The sequence below is a fragment of the Sinohyriopsis cumingii genome, chromosome 7 (genome assembly GCF_028554795.1).
Source record: "Sinohyriopsis cumingii isolate HCF-2022 chromosome 7, ASM2855479v2, whole genome shotgun sequence".
Taxonomy (NCBI): domain Eukaryota; kingdom Metazoa; phylum Mollusca; class Bivalvia; order Unionida; family Unionidae; genus Sinohyriopsis; species Sinohyriopsis cumingii.
Window position 1 is genome coordinate 131,763,061 of NC_142967.1, and position 17,930 is coordinate 131,780,990.

General features: G+C 35.3%; 1 protein-coding gene across 10 annotated transcripts in view; it reads left to right on the forward strand.

The window, feature by feature from the left end:
- The first annotated feature begins 2,984 nt into the window (after positions 1-2,984).
- The window catches only part of LOC149796142 (protein polybromo-1-like), a 228,871-nt gene continuing 213,925 nt past the window's right edge, over positions 2,985-17,930 (forward strand). For 2 of the 10 annotated variants that reach the window (XM_089966062.1, XM_089966070.1), the window contains exons 1-3: positions 2,990-3,285; positions 10,395-10,516; positions 14,974-15,071. In XM_089966062.1, coding sequence (XP_089822188.1) covers positions 3,279-3,285; positions 10,395-10,516; positions 14,974-15,071 — 227 coding nt within the window. In that variant the 5' untranslated portion in view covers positions 2,990-3,278. Of the gene's footprint in view, positions 3,286-10,394; positions 10,517-14,973; positions 15,072-17,930 lie in introns of all 10 variants that reach the window. The other 8 variants (XM_089966060.1, XM_089966063.1, XM_089966069.1 and 5 more) reach the window with 7 other exon arrangements.

A 17,930-nucleotide genomic window follows, 5' to 3' on the forward strand; every position in this document is an offset into this window, starting at 1 on the left:
GGTTATATAACAACATATTATTAAGAAATGATGCTATGACAGAGAGTATTGTTGTTGTTGTTGTTGTTGTAGGGTTTAACGCCATTTTTCAGCACACGATAGGCTATACATGGCGGCCAGTATTAATGGTGGAGGAAGAACCCGGGAAAACCCCGGAAAGAACCACCGACCCACGAGAAGCTACTGGCAAGCTTTCTCACATACCCACATTAGCCGAATCCGAGACTCGAACCCACGCAGACAGAGGTGAGATGGCAGTGATCCGTAACGGAGAGCGCTTTAGACCACTCGGCCACTCGGGGCCCCGACAGAGAGTATGAGGGAGGGAATAATAACACTAATATACAAAGGAAGGGTGATAGGAAAGAGCTTAAAAACTCGAGGCCAATCTCCCTAATAAATACTGACTACAAAATACTTAGTAAAATTTTAGCAAATAGGATAAAAAAAGGAATGGGAAATATAATAAATATAAATCAAACGTGTGGACCAAAAGGGAGGAATGTACAACATAACATTTTAAGTGTTACAAGTATTATAGAACACATAAACGATACCGGACAAAAAGCTGCCATGGTACTTTTTGACCAAGAAAAAGCTTTTGACAGATTAGAACATAACTATTTACAAAAAGTGCTAGAAAAATTTGGTTTTGGAAATAACTTCCAAAAAATGGACTAAAATCCTGTACAACAAAATAACTTCAAGAGTACAGGTAAATGGAGCCAAAACTTGTAAATTCGAAATTAAAAGATCAGTGAGGCAGGGATGCCCACTATCTATGCTATTATATGTAATAGCCATTGAAATTCTAAATAAAAGTATCCAACTAAACAAAGATATTGAAGGTATAAAAATACTGAACATAAAAGAAGAAGTCAGAATGTTACAACATGCTGATGATTGCACTAACTTTATAAAGGATGCAAATTCCTTTAAACACCTGACTAAAGAATTTGAAAAGTTTAGTAAAGCGTCAGGATCACAGATTAACCATGAAAAAACTGAGATACTAAAAATAGGAAACTGGAAAGGCAATCACTCGGGGTTGCCCCCACATTTAATTAAAAAGCAGGTTAAAGCGCCAGGGGTTTATTTTGGAGAAAATGCAGAGAAGGAAAACTGTAAAAAGATAAAAGAAGCAATTGAAGTAAATGTGAAAACCTGGGCTCTAACGCCGCTATATTTAATGGAAAGAAGCAAGCAGCGAAAACGTATATGTATGTACATATGAATTATATTTTAAAATCTATTGATATAAGTAATAAAATTTTAGATATATTAGATAAAACTATACTAGACTACATACGGAATTTTAAGCTACATTATATAAAGAAAGAAATATTGTATAAGGCTAAAGAAAGGGGGTGGGGGTGGTTTAGGACTCCCCACCCCCATTTTAATAAAAGTAGCAAATATGTTAAATAGATTTAAGAGAATAAGAGCAGAGCCTGAGAGTCCATGGGACGGTATCTACATATACCGTTATGGATTCTCAATGAGAAATAGAAACGACATATATAAAAATAATAAATTAATTAAACAGTTAGAAATCCCAAGGAAATATAGGAGTACTAAAGAGCTAATTTTAAAATATAGAGACAAAAAGGAACTATGGGAAAAAGAAGAAAATCTAACATATAACTGGATTAGAGAAGAAATTACAAAAAATATAAAGAGCACAATAGAAAAAGAAAATATATATGTTAGCTGGGATAGGACATGGCGTAATTGGAAAAAATTAGGATCGTTGAAAATTCAAAGCCTCTGCTTCAAATACATGCATAATGCATGGTTGACAGGAGAGGCTGCAATGAGACGGCGTATGGTCCGAGTACCGCCAAAATGTCCACTGTGCAAAATAGGACCTTTCTTGTAAAACTCATGTTATGTTACAATGTAAAAAAAACACTTGAAGACCGTATAAAAATTATAAATGAAATTCAAAAAACTAATGCGTATGTGAAACAAAATATTCTATATTTAGATGGTAAATTCACAAAAAAAAAACATTGCATGAAATTAGTAGTTACATTGTAAAAACAATGATGGCCTGTGGTCAGGTGATAGTTATTGGGACTTAAGGCGGAGGGGCGAGTGCAATGAAAACTATCCATGGGATAGTTACCTTTAAAGGACCTGCACTCGCACCTGGCCGCCCCTCCCCCCCCCCTTTTTTTTAATATATTTTTTATAAAATCATATTCTGGAAGACTTTTGATTTCGGAAATAAATAAATAGAAGTAACCCATTCGAGGGAGTGAAATATTAAAGAAAATACGGAGCTCTCTCGAATTAGGATAAATTTATACAAAATCTGCGAAGAGCGACTCATATATAGCACACATCAAAACACTAACAGTATTTTCTTTTGAATAAAATGTAACGCACTTCCACTTCGCCTAAATTCCAAAATGTATTAAATTAATCTCTGAAAAAATTCATAAGATCCGTTTATGAGGATCATAAGACAACTGGGTATGATACGACATACGGCTATCCCTACACGAAAACACTTATAACACAAACAAACATATAGCATAAACACCTATAGCAGACACGGGATATAGGGACCTCTAGCCAAGGTCACATAATAAAAAATAGGAGCGGGACTCTGAGCTAGGTGATAAAAACCTACTCGGGAGAACAAACCTATAGAATACACTAGGGAGTTTAAAATACACCGTCACAAATTCATTAAATTTTTGAACAAAATTCTATTATATAAAAACACATTGCAACATATCGGGGGAAATCAGTAACACATAAAAACATTTACTCTTTGGCTAAGTAGGGGGGAGGCATCTGTCTGGTTGCCCCCCCCTCCAAAAAAAAAAAAAAAAAAACATTCTGACCCATTACCATGGGCCGAGAATATTATGGTCCGACTTAGATAGATTCAGTTCGTTATGGGCCGAGAACATTAATGCCTCGACTCTGCTAAGGTCGAGTAGTCCTGGAACATTCTGGATAAACCAATGTCCGTTTCTGATAATTACTGAAGCTAAGATTTAATTTTGGACTGGTTTGGTAAGATAGTACAAAAATGAAGAAAAAAAAGAAAAAGAAAATACAAACAACAAAACAAACGACAAGCCATGAAACTTGAAAGAGAACCAGTCTGCATAAAAACACCGTGTAATGGCGGCATCTATGAAGCGTCTCCTTCGTGCTTGAAAATAAGAATAATTTTGATATTATGCCTCATAATTCATTGTGCATATCTAAACTAGAAGTACTTTACATTTAGGTGCAAAGTCATTTTTACTATTTTGTGAATGTCTGGTAAGTTTATAGCTATTAACAGAATGCAGTTGTACTCTGCTGGTTCATCAATTTTCTTTGTCTAAAAATCGATATTGGAGCGCCAGTTGCAGCACCATAATGAAACAACGAATAATGCTTCCCATATCACTCTTGCAATGTAGCAAATAACGTATTGCTATCGCTCAGTAGTACAGATTCAGCTTATCTGTATGTTGTCCTATGGTTAGAACAGTGATGTAGAAATGAGGGGTGGGGGTGCAACAATCATCATTCTCTTCTAGTACCAGAGAATTTTTTTTTTAATAAATAAAAGAATGGAATGTTTCTGTATAAATGAGTCTTTATGATCTCTTGATAAAACCATCGGATGCATTCAATTTCCTGCACCATCAGCATTTCTTTTTACTCAAATGCACTGAAATAATAATAATGAGGACTTTGTATAACGCCTATTCTTTATAAGCTCTAAGCGCTTTACAACATTAGACAACACCTATAAGATTAAAAACATATGATATAATTACAAACACCATGAAATCAGAAAACAAATAAAAAACATGCTGAGAATATTTAAGGTAGGAAACATTATTAGGCCTTTAATTTTGTTTTTGCAGTCAGAATAAGTGAGTTTTGAGAGCACTCTTGAATGTGATCACTGTGTCTTTGTGTCTAAGATCAGTGGAAAATTCATGCCATGTTGCTGGGTCCTGGTATGCAAAAGAACGCTGTCCATATGACTTTGTAAGTTTGTTTTCATAGTGGGAATAATGAGTATACGATTGTCAGAAAAGGAGCATAAGTATCTTGATGGTGTGTACACATGGGTGAGGTCAGATAGGTATGTTGGACTAGAGTCCGTCAGTGAAACATAGCAAAGAGAACAAATTTTGTGTTTGATTCTGGATCGAATGGATAGCCAGTGGAGGGTACAGAGCAGCGGGGAGGTGTGCTCTGATCGTGGTACTCTATGTATGATCCGAGCAGCTGTGTTTTGAAGTTTCTGGAGTAGATATTGAGATGAACCAGACAGAATTGAGTTAACAATAGTCCAGTCTTGAAAGTACTAATGAACACTCAAGTGTTTTAGTGGCATCAACTGAAAGATATTTGCGAATGGAGCTGATGCGTCTCAGCTCAAGATATGCAGCTTTGCATATGTTCATGACATGTTGGTGCAATATGAGAGTACTGTCCAGAGTAACACCTCGGTTTTCATACTGATTATGTGAATTTAATGTTGGTGTTGCCGATATTTATTGTTTGAGGTAAAGGATGTGAATGAGAATCATCATTCGTCTGCAGCTTGTTACATGTCATCCATGATTTCGCATCAGAAATGAACCTCACTACACCTTGGATGGTAGCTTCAACTTCAGTTGGGTGGCTAGATTTATATATTTGGGTATCATCAGCATACAGTTGGTGAGACACTGGATGATGATCTATGACACTTGAGAGCGGCTGAGTGTATAGAATAAAGAGAACTGGTCCAAGAACAGACCCCTGTGGAACACCACAACATAGATCAACTGGGCTGGAGTGTATTCCATTTGCAGATACAATTTGTGTCCTGTTGACCAAGTAGGACTTGAACCACAGTAAGGCTGTATCATGAATGCCAAATACATGCAGGAGATGGTGAAGTAATATATCATGGTCTATTGTGTCAAATGCTGCAGACAAATCAAGGAGGGTGAGGACTGTAATCTTTCTATTATCCAATGCAGAGAGAATGTCAGTAACTACTTTTAGAAGAGTAGTTTCAGTACTGTGGCAAGGGCAATATGCAGATTGTACATTGCTAAAAAGACTGTTTGAATTCAGATGAGATACAAGCTGGGATAGAACAACCTTTTCTAAGATTTTTTATATGAATGGGAGATTAGAAACTGGGCGGTAGTTCTTTAAATCGTTATGGTTTAGTGTTGGTTTCTTCAGCAGAGGCTTTACAATGGCAGTTTTGAAAAATGATGGGAATTCCCCTGATGAGAGAGAGGTATTAATAACATCAGTTAGTGAAGGCAATATTGGATCCAAGCACTCAAGCAGCAGTGACATTGGAATTGGATCAAGTTCACATGACTTTGGTGCACTCTTCATCAGGATTGTACGTACGAAATCCATAGAGACAGGTTCAAATGCTGCTAATGGTTGCCACTCAAATTCTGTATCCCAACTGTATGGTGACGACGAGTCAGTTGAAATTGTGTGTCAAGCTTATCTCTAATGGTTTGTACTTTGTCACGGAAGAAATTTTCTAATATGTCCGGAAGGTTGACTGGAGAGAAGGTAGTTGGAAGGTATATTTATATATGTAGATTTGTTTTTAATCATTCATTGATGAATGTAAACATTTAAGTCTCCACTTTCTCTGTTGTTGACTTGATTTGCCTCTACTCTGTTAATAGCTAGAGCACTGTAATTAACAATTGAAATGTACTGCAAATGATTTGTGTCCATAAATGGTATATGTAAGACTAAAATGGAAGGATACAATTATTTGATGAACTTTTTTGTTTTGTTTCTTGAAAGCCCCAAAAAGTAATAAAGAATATAATGGAGTGTTATATTAGTTTATAATAATAACTGAAATTCATGAAATGTTTAATTTAGTTGAACAGTATTGCATCTATAAGATATAACATTTCCATTGAGTTTTCGTCTTTCTTTCGGATGGGAAATGCACATTTAATATCAGATTCACACATGTTATCAATCACAAGTAGTAGAGTTAACACTTGCTCCCTTCAAATCGGTTAAGAATTTTAGCATAGCGACACAGTAAGGAGTTTTAAAATGTTGGTTATAAGTATATAAGTTCATTAATCTGGGATTATGATTCTGTCCATATATTTCTATTACAAAAAATGACCATTAAAAGAAACTTACAAAGAGTGAAGAAATGAAAGGACAGTTGGAAAATGATCATTACATCCACATTACTATTAGATAAATCATGAGCCTAGTACGCTATGGATTGATTTGGGTAGGCCAAGAACGCTAATAGGCTGACTTGAGTGGGTCAAGTAATCACAGAATCCTTCAAAACACTTGGTTAAGAAAGTAGTTGATAAACATACACACATAACAATGAATATATTAAATTATTACGATGCACAAAAATAGCAAAGGTACTAAATAATGAAATCAGTTAACATGGATTTAACTTACGTTTAAACTATATTTCGTTTGAGAACTACATCCATCATATTATGATCAGTAAAATGCTGAAAGATTATTAATATACGATATTAATATTTGACACATATAACTTAATTTTTGTTTAAATAACACAATATAAATATACTTTTAATGTTAGAAATGATGTATTTGAGTAAAAGGACACCCCTCTGTACTACCCACCATTGTTGTGGATTTAATGCCTTTTTTATAGCACAATAGGCTATACTTAGCAGAGAGTATAACGGTGGTGGAAGAACCTGGGAAGAACTGCTGATCCACAGGAAGCTGTTGGTAACTTTTCTTGCATACCCATACACTGTTGTTTATATTGGGTCATTCATTTCATGCTATATCGCCCAAAATCCACAAATATTCCTAGGTGACCATCTTCACTTTTGATGAAATGTGTTCCAAGTGCACATATCGGTAAAAAAAAAACAAACCAAAAAACGCTGTCCGCATGCAAAATTCCAGTTACACTTCTGCCTTGATAACTCGCGTAGTACGGGGTCCATAAACATAGACTGCATAATAAGCGAGGTGCGAGTTACTGAGGGACCTCCAAAAATTGAACAAAATCACTTTGACGTTGTGAAAACCATGGGGGGAGCGGCTTTAGGGAACTGGGCTGTTCATGGACTGAATCCTCATTTTACAATCATGAATAATAATAATTTTTAATAACGCTGTTTTTCTCATGAAGTTCTTCGTTATCCTGTTTAAATAACATTTATTTTAAAAATTTCCAGCATATGAAAGATCATTCCAACTGATTTCAATAACCATCACGTGTATACGAAAAAAATCTGTGTATTACATCACAGCTTTTTGTTTTCTTAATGAGTCTGGTTCACATAGTGGTGTTTAATATTATCCTGCCAAATCGGGAGAACACAGGGCAGAGAACTAGACTAACTGTTCATACACCACCAAACAAGATTCCTTTTTTTTCAAAATATACGTGACATTTATTTAGTGAGATAATCGTCTACGTTGAAACTCAATTTTTGTATTGTTCAGTTAGTACAGTATTGATGTCGTGATTTCATTGGAAGTAATAATGATACTTGTTATCATACTTGAGGATATCTCTAATTGCCAGTTCAAGAATTCTCTAAAAGTCGCTTGCCCACAATGGTCCGTATCTGTGAAATCAAGCTCTCTATTTTACAAAGTATTTATTTCGCTTGGTTGGCTTGTTTTCTTTGATCACAGTTATGAAAGAGTCGCTTAATTTAAGGTAGTTAGTGTTACATACACAATAACATTTCTAAGTGTTCGATTGATCAAATGAAGTGAGTTCACCCGACATACGATAGATTCTTAGTTTGTAGGATTTTCGTGCCTTTTAACTTTTGTTTTATTCTACCTCCTTTATTTGATTCAAAAGACATAATTAATGTGATAATACAAAGGAGGCCAGCCATTAATTCAGTGCAACAATACAACAAATACTTCCAGAAGTCAGTTATCAAAACACAGCTGGCACTTAATTAGGTTCTCAGAGAAACGCTCGTGTATAGCTGTTACTGTAGATTGATGCATTTTACGTTTAATTACAAGAGTACACATTGCATATATGATGATTACACTTAAAAGGAACTAAAAGATAGAACTAGAATACAAATTTCAATAGATAATTTTTTTTATATTTAATTTGTATTTATTTATTAAATTACTGCCTCCGCTTGGCACAAGTGACATTTTCATTGGTCTAAATTTTCTTGCATATTGTTAATTGCGGTGTACTAAGAATGTCATTTGGAAAGAAAAGGTAAAAAATTGTAAGACTTATTTTTAAATTTGATATTTCACAGTATTGATATAAATTTCCAGGTTTTCGACAGTAAAACGAGTCATACATCAAAGTTTCTGTTGCCAATTTTTATCGCGATTTTCTTCAAGTTTAACAGATAGGGATCAGTTTTTTTGCTATTTTCTAGCTTAAAAATGGGATCCACGCCTGACCTCGCATTATAAGCGGGTTCATGAGTTATCGAGGGAGTGGTGTACTTTTGAAATTATGGCCAGTTGAAGTGGGTAGGGGTATCCAGGGATGGTCCTGGCTTTTAAAAAGCTGTCGCCAAAAATATCGCCAACCTCAATATTTTGTCGCCAATTTTCAAAAAGTGTCACCAGAACAAGTAGTATACATTTTTCCAAGTGTTAATTTAGTCTATTTATGTAACAGACAATGAAAATGACAAAAGATGGGTTAGTTAATACTTTAATTACAACAAGCATTAACAAAATGTTACAAAGTGTTACATGAAGATCCGTCGCGATTTTATGGCTGCCCACTTGTTGAATGCAGTTTCAAAGTCTAATTTTTCACATCTGTACATGCTGATTCTCATTAAATTCTCAAGAGATTTCTGATGTCATTTTTATGAGGTTCATCTTACTGAATCCACGTTCACAGTCTACAGTGCTGACAGGTGACACCAGTAGTCTCTCAGCAGCCCCCTCCCCCCCATGGCTAGCTTCACAAAGCTTGTAGTGAATTGCTTCCTAAATCCCAAGAATGATCACTGAATGCTGTATAAATTTTCTTGACAAGCAAAATAGGATCTCCATTCCCACGAATGAAACTTACACGAGTCAACACCTGGCAATATTGGACCATATATATAAGCATAAATTCACACCCAATTTAGGGATTCTTTCACTCCTGTATTTTGAGAAATAATTATTTTTAATTATGCAAAACTGTTTTTTTTTGCTATTTCTTGTTGCGGAGTTTAAGTCTCTGCAGCCGTAACACGGGACTGATGGCAAAAGAAAAAGATCAATGAGTAAAATGCTACACTGGCGACATATATAATTGTGATTGAGATTTTTTCTATTTGCTTTGTATTTATACACAGTAGTCAGTACTTCAAAGGTTATCAGTTTTCTATGAAGGTTCAGCAAAACTATTGTATTGGTATATGTAAAAAAAACAAAAAAAACAGAAGGATTAGCCATTCAGTTAATTGTATCTGTTCTATTTGCGTCTTCAGAAGTTGGTCAGTTGTAGGTATAGTTCGGTAGCATGATTGACTGTATCACAGCATACAGTACTCAGCCCAGATGTCAGCATAAGCAGATTATGATGTAACAATGCACTCTAAAGATGGAGTTGTCAATACGAACAAAGGATCGTTTGTGTAACAGATTGATTCCAATGCATTGCTTAGTCAAGTTTGTGGCTTCCTTTCGTTCTCCCTTTTAATTTATCCAGTCCAAATCCATGATTGTATGTACAAATTAAATAACCAAAAAGTCTGTCGCCAAAAAAAATCGCCAGATGGGATATTTTTGTTGCCAATAAGGAAAAATAATCGCAATTTGCGACATTGGCGAAGCCCAGGACGATCCCTGGGTACCATTGATTTGTTCACTCACAGATATGTCAGTTTACACTGGAGGTTTCTCAAAAGCTAGTAACATTTTCTATTATAGAGATATTAGGCTGAAATTTCCTATACTAGATATGTGTCCTGTTGAATTGGTACCAGGGTTCTGATAAATTTTTTGCTGCAGCCTACAAAATAAATATTTTAATGTTTTCATAACTTGCAATGAATCATTTTTTTCATTTTTCTTATTATTTATCTCAGATGTATCTTAAAATGCCTGTTTTAAATGACTGACTGTTTTATACATTTGTTGATCTCACTTTAACCTAAATTTATGTTCGTTTTGAACCCTGTGTATTGACCACTTACAGTATATAATAGTACCATTCCAAGTTTGATCCAAATGATCAGTCATGTGGTCTTGTTAAATAATGCCAGGCTAAAATACAAAGAAATAAGTGAACAATATAGAGATGCGTTTTTTTTTTATAAATGATATTGTCATTGTTTTTTTATTATAAAATCTGTTTAAAAATAAGCATTTCTGGAGCACTAAAGGCATGATTATATTTTTATTGATAATCTTGTTATTATTTCTTTTAGCCAAAATGCCAACAAAGCGTAAGCGGACTATAACAGGAGATTCTCGAGAAGATAGCCAATCCAGGTCTCCAACGCCCACACTCCAAAGCAAGCGTAAAAAACGGTGCCTGCAGTATGATCCTGTAAGAACTGCATATGGATGATATTCTGCACAATTATAGTTATCATAAGTTTACACAAATCAAGTTATGATGTTATTCATAGCAGTTCACAATGGGACTTCCTTTTACTTGGAACTTCATTTGTCTGATTTCCAGGGGTGCAGACTAAGGGTTTCACGTCTTAAATTCCAGTCTTAAGACATTTGTTTGATTGGTTAAAATGCAGTAAAACTTAACTGTCATCTAATCAAATTGCTGGTTCAAGACTGAAGGTTTTAGTCCAGATGCAAGTTCTTCTGCAGGCTTTCAAAATGAAATTGGAGCCAATTTGACATCTGATATGGTCTTCATGGCATCCATCTCTTCCTAAGCTGCAATTCCAAACAAAACTTCATTTGTACTTTGTCAGTTCTTTTTTTGAATACCAAAATCATTTTCACCACAAGACCTATTGTGTGTAGTTTTAGCTAAATGAAATTGATGCTGTTGTGACATTCATTATGGCTACCATGCATCCATCTTGAAAATATTTTTATTTTTTTAAACCGATGGTCATTTCTACATGTGATCTTTGCTAAAAGGCTTGTGTTGTATAGTTGGTACTAAAGAAATTTGGTGTTTATTAGAGGTGACCATTGCGAAATTCTTGTTATTGCTCATGTTAAAGGGATGGTTGTATAGTGTTTAGTTGGTCATAAATGAAAATTATGCAAATGTGACCTCCAGATTTGTTGAAATCTTCTAACTAACAGCTATTTTGTCTAAATGGATGACAATACCATGAAGTCCATCCTGAAAATAATATGGATATTAGTCCAGAGATGCTATGTTAGCAATATGTAGTTGGCTCAGAAAATGGTGTTCATCAGGGTGCACCATAATGGCGGTCTTGAAAATATTATCACTTGTATGAATGAAAATATTGTAATGGGATTTTCACACACAAAAAATATCCAAGTTGCAATATTTAATTGGTTTGAATGAAAATGGTACAGATCTGCCCACTATCATGGAGATATGTTCCCAGGGAACGCAGTCTCATGGTTGTTGCAAAATCTTGTGCAAATCTGTGCACTTGGAAAGTAATGATGTGCAAGAACTCCTACAAATTGAAGTCACACATGAAAATGTACTCAGTGCAGACTACAACTTTATTCATCCATTCGCCTTTACAGTGCTTGTAGAAATGGTAGGAATATTGTAACGCTTCTTTTGACTTTTTTTTTTTCATAACTGTTTACACATCTGCTTTCTTTGTCTTGGTATCAGTGGTTGTTAAACTAAATTTGATTGGCACATTGGGCCCCATAACACTGGTGAAGTTTGAACCTTGTGTCAAGGTAGTTTTGCAAATGCGTATTTATAATACAGGCTATCTAGAAGACCAGAAATAGCCAATTCCCAGCATGGTTCATCTATACATGACAATTTAGTTCTTTAAATACTTTCTAACCTTAGTAATATAGACAACTTTTTTAAAATTAGGAAGTGTACCATATTTTAGATGCTGGGAAAGAGTTCATGGAGATAACAGTGAGTGATTTTGAACCCAAAAGTAGTGTTAAATAGAATCCAATGTACATGCTGGATGGACAAAAACAGATGACAAGCTGGTCAACCCCTCATTTCAGCAGCATCTTAAAATTAAATGTAGAAAAAGCAGACAAACAAACCAAATTAAAATACAGACAAATTAAAAGTGGAGTGCACTTTTTGTTTCTTGTCACAATTTAGCCTTGTGGGATCATGTGCTACAAGACTGTATAAGCCTAATATAAAGGTTACAATTAGTATAATAAATAGCAGTGTAAAAATAAAACTGTGATTTGGATTTTTAACGTAGCATCAACAATTTTCAGTCACATTCAGACATGATTTTCCTCTGTTTTAAAGCGGAATTCCGTTTTCTCTCCTGATTTGAATCCGATTTTTCTTGATATAGTACTTTTTTATCATCTCTAATTTTTTTTTTTTTTTAAACAGTGTGTTCGGTCCAGTTTCGCAACGACCCTTGTAACGTATTTGTTTCATATATTAGTTAGCCCACAACTCTCATAAAGAATATTCTGCTTGGTCAAAAGTTTAAATTCATCCAATGAATCTTCGTGTAATGGAAACTGATGGCAATGGAAAGAAGAAGCCTGCTTGCAGCACAAAAAATGGTGACCCGAGTTGTTGAGAGAGATCATGACATGAGAAGTTTAAATAAAGGTTTAAAAAAAACGTATGGAAATGGGAATGGCTGGAGTGAAATGTTGATGGAAATTTAGTTGGTCAGTTTATAAGAAAACGCAATGCTAGAGGACTGGCATTTTGTGACCTCTGCTCTTCGTCAATTGCGGTTGGAAGATTTTGGAACAGCACCTACAAAAGAAGCTGCATACAGAAAAATTGAAGCTCAGAAGGCACTGGAAAAAGTGCTGTTGTTTACTATAAGAAGAAAGATTTCTTGCACAAGAGAACAGATGTAACTCTCTCTCAGAATATGCGCACTGCTTGTCACCAGCTTGAAAGGAAAAAAGGCTGTCATTGAGAAGGAAAAGAAATGATTGCACATGAGCCAGAAAAGTCAGTCAGAAAGAAAGGCTATACAAATCTTAGCCAAAGACGCAAAAAGTGCTGGACTGGAATATCAACAGGTTGTGTCCATTGGAGAAAAAGACAAGTGAATGTATGGGATTATTTTTATATAGTTGATGTACTTGGGTTTTTATTTTACAGATTTGTTAGGAAAAGAGAGAAGTATAATATATTTGCTGCAAAAATTGAGAAATTATTTTGACCTAATTACGATGTGAACACTGACATGCACATGCACTAACTTAAGCACCAATAGTATTGGAGAATAAATTCATGTGACAATAAATATTGTGAAATTATTCAAGTCAAGTTGAAATTTTTTTGTAAGTTTGTTAGTTTTTCAAATGATTATTTTGTTATATTTTATGAGCATAAGTTGCCCCAGGAGCAGTTTCTTATGATTGTAAATTGCATTATTTGGACCCCCGGATCAGCGGCGCTGTCCCTCGAGACCCCGTTGGGGGATGACCCTCCAAACCGCCCATTCAGATTTTCAGTTTTTTTTTTTTTGGAATACCAAAATCATGTCTGCTTATCAATATGATGTCTGCAATGTGGCAGTTTATAGTGATGTCTGTCACTGGGGCATTATGTCGCAGACACCTAGCATGATGTCCCACCCAGTCACATTATCCTGACACCAGGTTGACCAGTCCTAACACTAACTGCTTAATACTGAGAGCCAAGCGAGGCAGCTGTTAGTACCATTTTTAAAAATAAGTCTTTGGTATGACTCGGCCGGGGATCGAACCCACATCTGATGTGGACGCTCTAACCACTAGGCCACCGGAGTGGTAAACAAATAAAACTTAAAGGTAAAGATATTTTTTTAAAATTAAAAATAACCTGTTTGAACAAGTAGACAATGGCTTGAATGGTTTTTAAATCTTAATACAGCATTATTGAATAGTAAATATGACATAGTTGACAGTAGAGTGCTTAGTAGAGAGAGTTTAATTCTGGCAGAGCTTATATTAGTCACAAATCTTATTTATGAGCAGACTTATCCAAAAGACAATGAGTTGTGAAAGGGGGTTCTCACAACAGTGCAATATTCATACACATATAAGAAACAGAACAGAATAAACTGAGAAACAATGAACAACTGGAGGCAACATCTTTTAAAGATTTTGATTTCAGTAGGGGTCTTAACAGAGTGGATCAGGAAGAAAGAGATGGATATTGAAGTAATTTCTAAATAAAACTAGAATGTATCCTGTTCCGTACAAAAAGCAGTGATGTGATGTGTTTAGCAGTACACTTGCTAAGTGTATGGAAATGATGTCGAATATTGTTTTCATGATCTCTTGAATATAGTTTATCCAGAAATTATGTGCATTTGTGAAGAAAAAAACTACAACGTTATTAAGAGATATTGACTTGGTTAATTTGCACATGATCATAAAATGAGTATTCAACACTGTAACCTGCCACCCCTCCCCCAATACTTTCCTTTGAGTTTTTTTTATAGGTTCCTCAATAACTCTCACCCTTGCTTATAGTTGGTCTGTGTTTTTTTGAACGCTGTTTTGTGCAAGTTATAGAGGGAATGGTGTGTATATATTTATGTGGTGTGTGCTGTGGTAATGATTGGATGTAAAATGTTGCAACTTTTTTTTTATATTAAAAATGAGAACTTTGTATACAATTTTAATAATTGCAGTGACAATCCAGTAAAAAAAAAAGAGGAGAAAGACATGCTACTTAATATGAAATATATGACAACCTTGCTATACCTTAATGAATTTACTTAGATTAGTCAGGCACATGTCCATTGACCACTATGATAATGACCACTGGATATTTTCCTATCCAGTGGATTTGTTTAAATTTACTGATATCTATTAGCTGAAAAGATAAGCCTTAATTTTGAGACATTGATTTTATGATTATTTCAGATGCAGATTTGCCAGGAGCTGTATGAGACAATCCGTAATTTCAAGTCAGAAGATGGACATCTGTTGTGTGAGGCTTTTATACGGGCTCCAAAACGCAGGTATAAACTATCAGCAGTTTGCCTGCAATAAGTTCAGATATTTATGAAGGGTATACTAGTAACTATTATTGGAAACGTGTGCATACTCAAGAGGTTCCACTTCTGAATAGATTTTAATGTTACTTTATAAGCTTCAGTGGTTTGTACAGATGCTGGAAAAGTCAGGGGCAAAACAGTACTTTTTCCTGATCTGGAAAAAGTATGGAATTTTGGCTTGCTGTGTTTAATTCTTTTGTTGCTTGAACTTTATTCATGTGTTGAGTCAATGTTTATCTTTGTGTGTTCAGATGGTCAGCTGGTGCAGACCGGTTCAGTCTTGGTGAGACATGCGTGCCCTATCACCCACTTTTGATTGGTCGATACTATTTTAAATCATGCAGATACCGCATGCTTATTTGTTCACTTGAATTTAGTCTGGCTGTTCTGTGCATCACATGGTTGTGTTGTAGCAAGAATTTATTGTACTCTGCAAATGTATGTGATGTACACAGATATTAGAAGATGGGGAAAAGTGTATTTTCAAATAAGTGGTTGGATCAAGAGAAATTCAGGCACTGGGTTGCCAGAGGTCCTTTCTCAAATAAGAGAGCAATATATTGGACTTGTCAAAAAATGTTTTATATTTCAAACAAGGGAGAAGCAGCTTTGATCAGCTGCATGAGTGGTAAGAAATGCAAGAGTCTTGTGGCAGCAAGAAGGTCTTTATAAGTTTTAGTTTCGAGTTTATTTTCAGCCAGCATGGACGAAAGAACAATGTATGTATAACTTATTTTTGTCTCAGCTCTACCACCCAAGATTAAAATGCAGCCAATAAAAATTCTACAATTGAAGAATGTTGTGTATGTTATAAATTGAGATCATTGGATGACATTTGAATTGATTTTAGGTTAAGTATTAATTAGTTGATTCTTGCACATTGGATGATGCAACAGCAAAACTGGAAGTATGTATTTCAGTATTCTGGATTCCTTGGTTTTTACACATTTTGAGCTTTAATTTTAAAAAAGAACATCTTGTTCAAGAAGATGTTTCCTGGTGTGATGTTCTCAGCAAGTTTGCATGTGAAGAAAGGATACGTGGTTAGCTGGCCAGTTTTTGGTATTGTGCCGTATTTAGGTTACTGTTGGTGAAAGCAGCCAGTGATTATGTTATACCTTTTGATGAGAGCTTAAATGCAAATTTACAGGCTAAGCAGATGTTGATGTGAGATTTTGGGATGAAGGCTGTGTTGTAACATGATTTAATATTTCTGAATTCCTTGGCAATGCCTATGCATTCAATCTCCATAAGTTGAAGGATGCATGCTCAAGGAATTAAACAACTTTCATTGGATGGACCAAATTGGAAGGTATTTGATCTTTTTGAGCTGATCATCAGGCCCAGATCTTATTAACATTGGAACCTCTGGACTACACTTTGTTCACAATGCTTTCAGGCTTTAGCAGATTGGGACATTGAAAATATAATGACCTCTTTGTTTTGGCTATTTAAGGATTCACCTGCTTAATGTGAGGATTTTACATAAGTGACTGGATCTTCCATCTTCCCAAAGAGATTTTGCTTTCACAGAAGGGTTGAAAATGATGATGTTGTTGAGAGGGTCATTGAGATTTGGCCAGACATGCAGAAGTACGTTACGGCAGTCAAGCATGAAGTTATCCACTCCAAATGCAGATCATTTGGGATTGTGGCCAGTAGTTACACTGATGCACTGTTTAGTGAAGGCAAACATTTTCCTGTCTATAATGACAGATGTGTTGCACTTCTTAAGCAAATACCAAATGATATTCCAATGGTGCCCTTCTTGGACCAGGATATAAGCAACACCATAAAGATACTCATGGACAGATTTATAATGGTGGATATAATGAATACTGCCACTACTTCATCCAGGCTACTCAAGATTAAGATTATGGATTCCTGGTCCAGAAAACTACACCAGATGTGAATGTTGTGTTTTTGGCTGATAAAGTGATGAAGGAGCTTGTGGCAAAAAAGCAGCTATTAGGAAAAAGGCCATGTAAATGCATATGCAAAGAAATCTCTTATTGCGTCCATTTCAAAGCTTTTGGAAATGGCCCCCCTCTAGTAGGGACTCGTTAGAAACCTGTCGTGGCTTGTACCTCATCATATTTTGAGCCACCCTGACCAATGTGTGCAGCAGATGGAAAGATGTTTGCAGATTTTGACTGATTCCCACCATGTCAAGCTATGCTGAGGTGACAATATATTTGACAATACAAGGGTTTTATTAAAGCATCAGAAATGAGCCTTTGATCTAAAGAATTTGTGGAAGATGAGACTCATCAGGATGTGCTGATGTATGACCAAATGAGTTCTATCAGCTCTGGCAAGTGGCCAAAAGAAAACTTAATGCTGTCGCATGGGCAAGCCACAGTTGAAAGATGTTTCTTAGTAAACAAAATCTGCATACAGTATCTCTGAAATACATAGAGAGCCAGGAGGGTAATGAAAGACCATTAGAAATTGTTTGGAGGTGTTCAGAAGTTCACTGTTGGCAAAGAGCTGCTGATCATGGCCACATCAGGTAGATAATGATATTTAGCATTCTTGATGAGGAAAATAATGAAGAAAACATCTGCTGACAAGAAAAGTAGTAAAGAAATAAATAAAGTTTAGTGAAGTCGGAGAAGGCAGAGGCAACTTGACAGTTTTCAATCCTTTTGAGTCAAATGCATTGAGGAGAGCTGCCAAAGAAAAGATACAGAATGGAAATCTCTGGAAGAAGTGTTTGATCGTAAACTACAAGAACTGAAACACTAAATACATATGGACTATATATATATATATATATATATATATATATATATATATATATATATATATATATATATATAT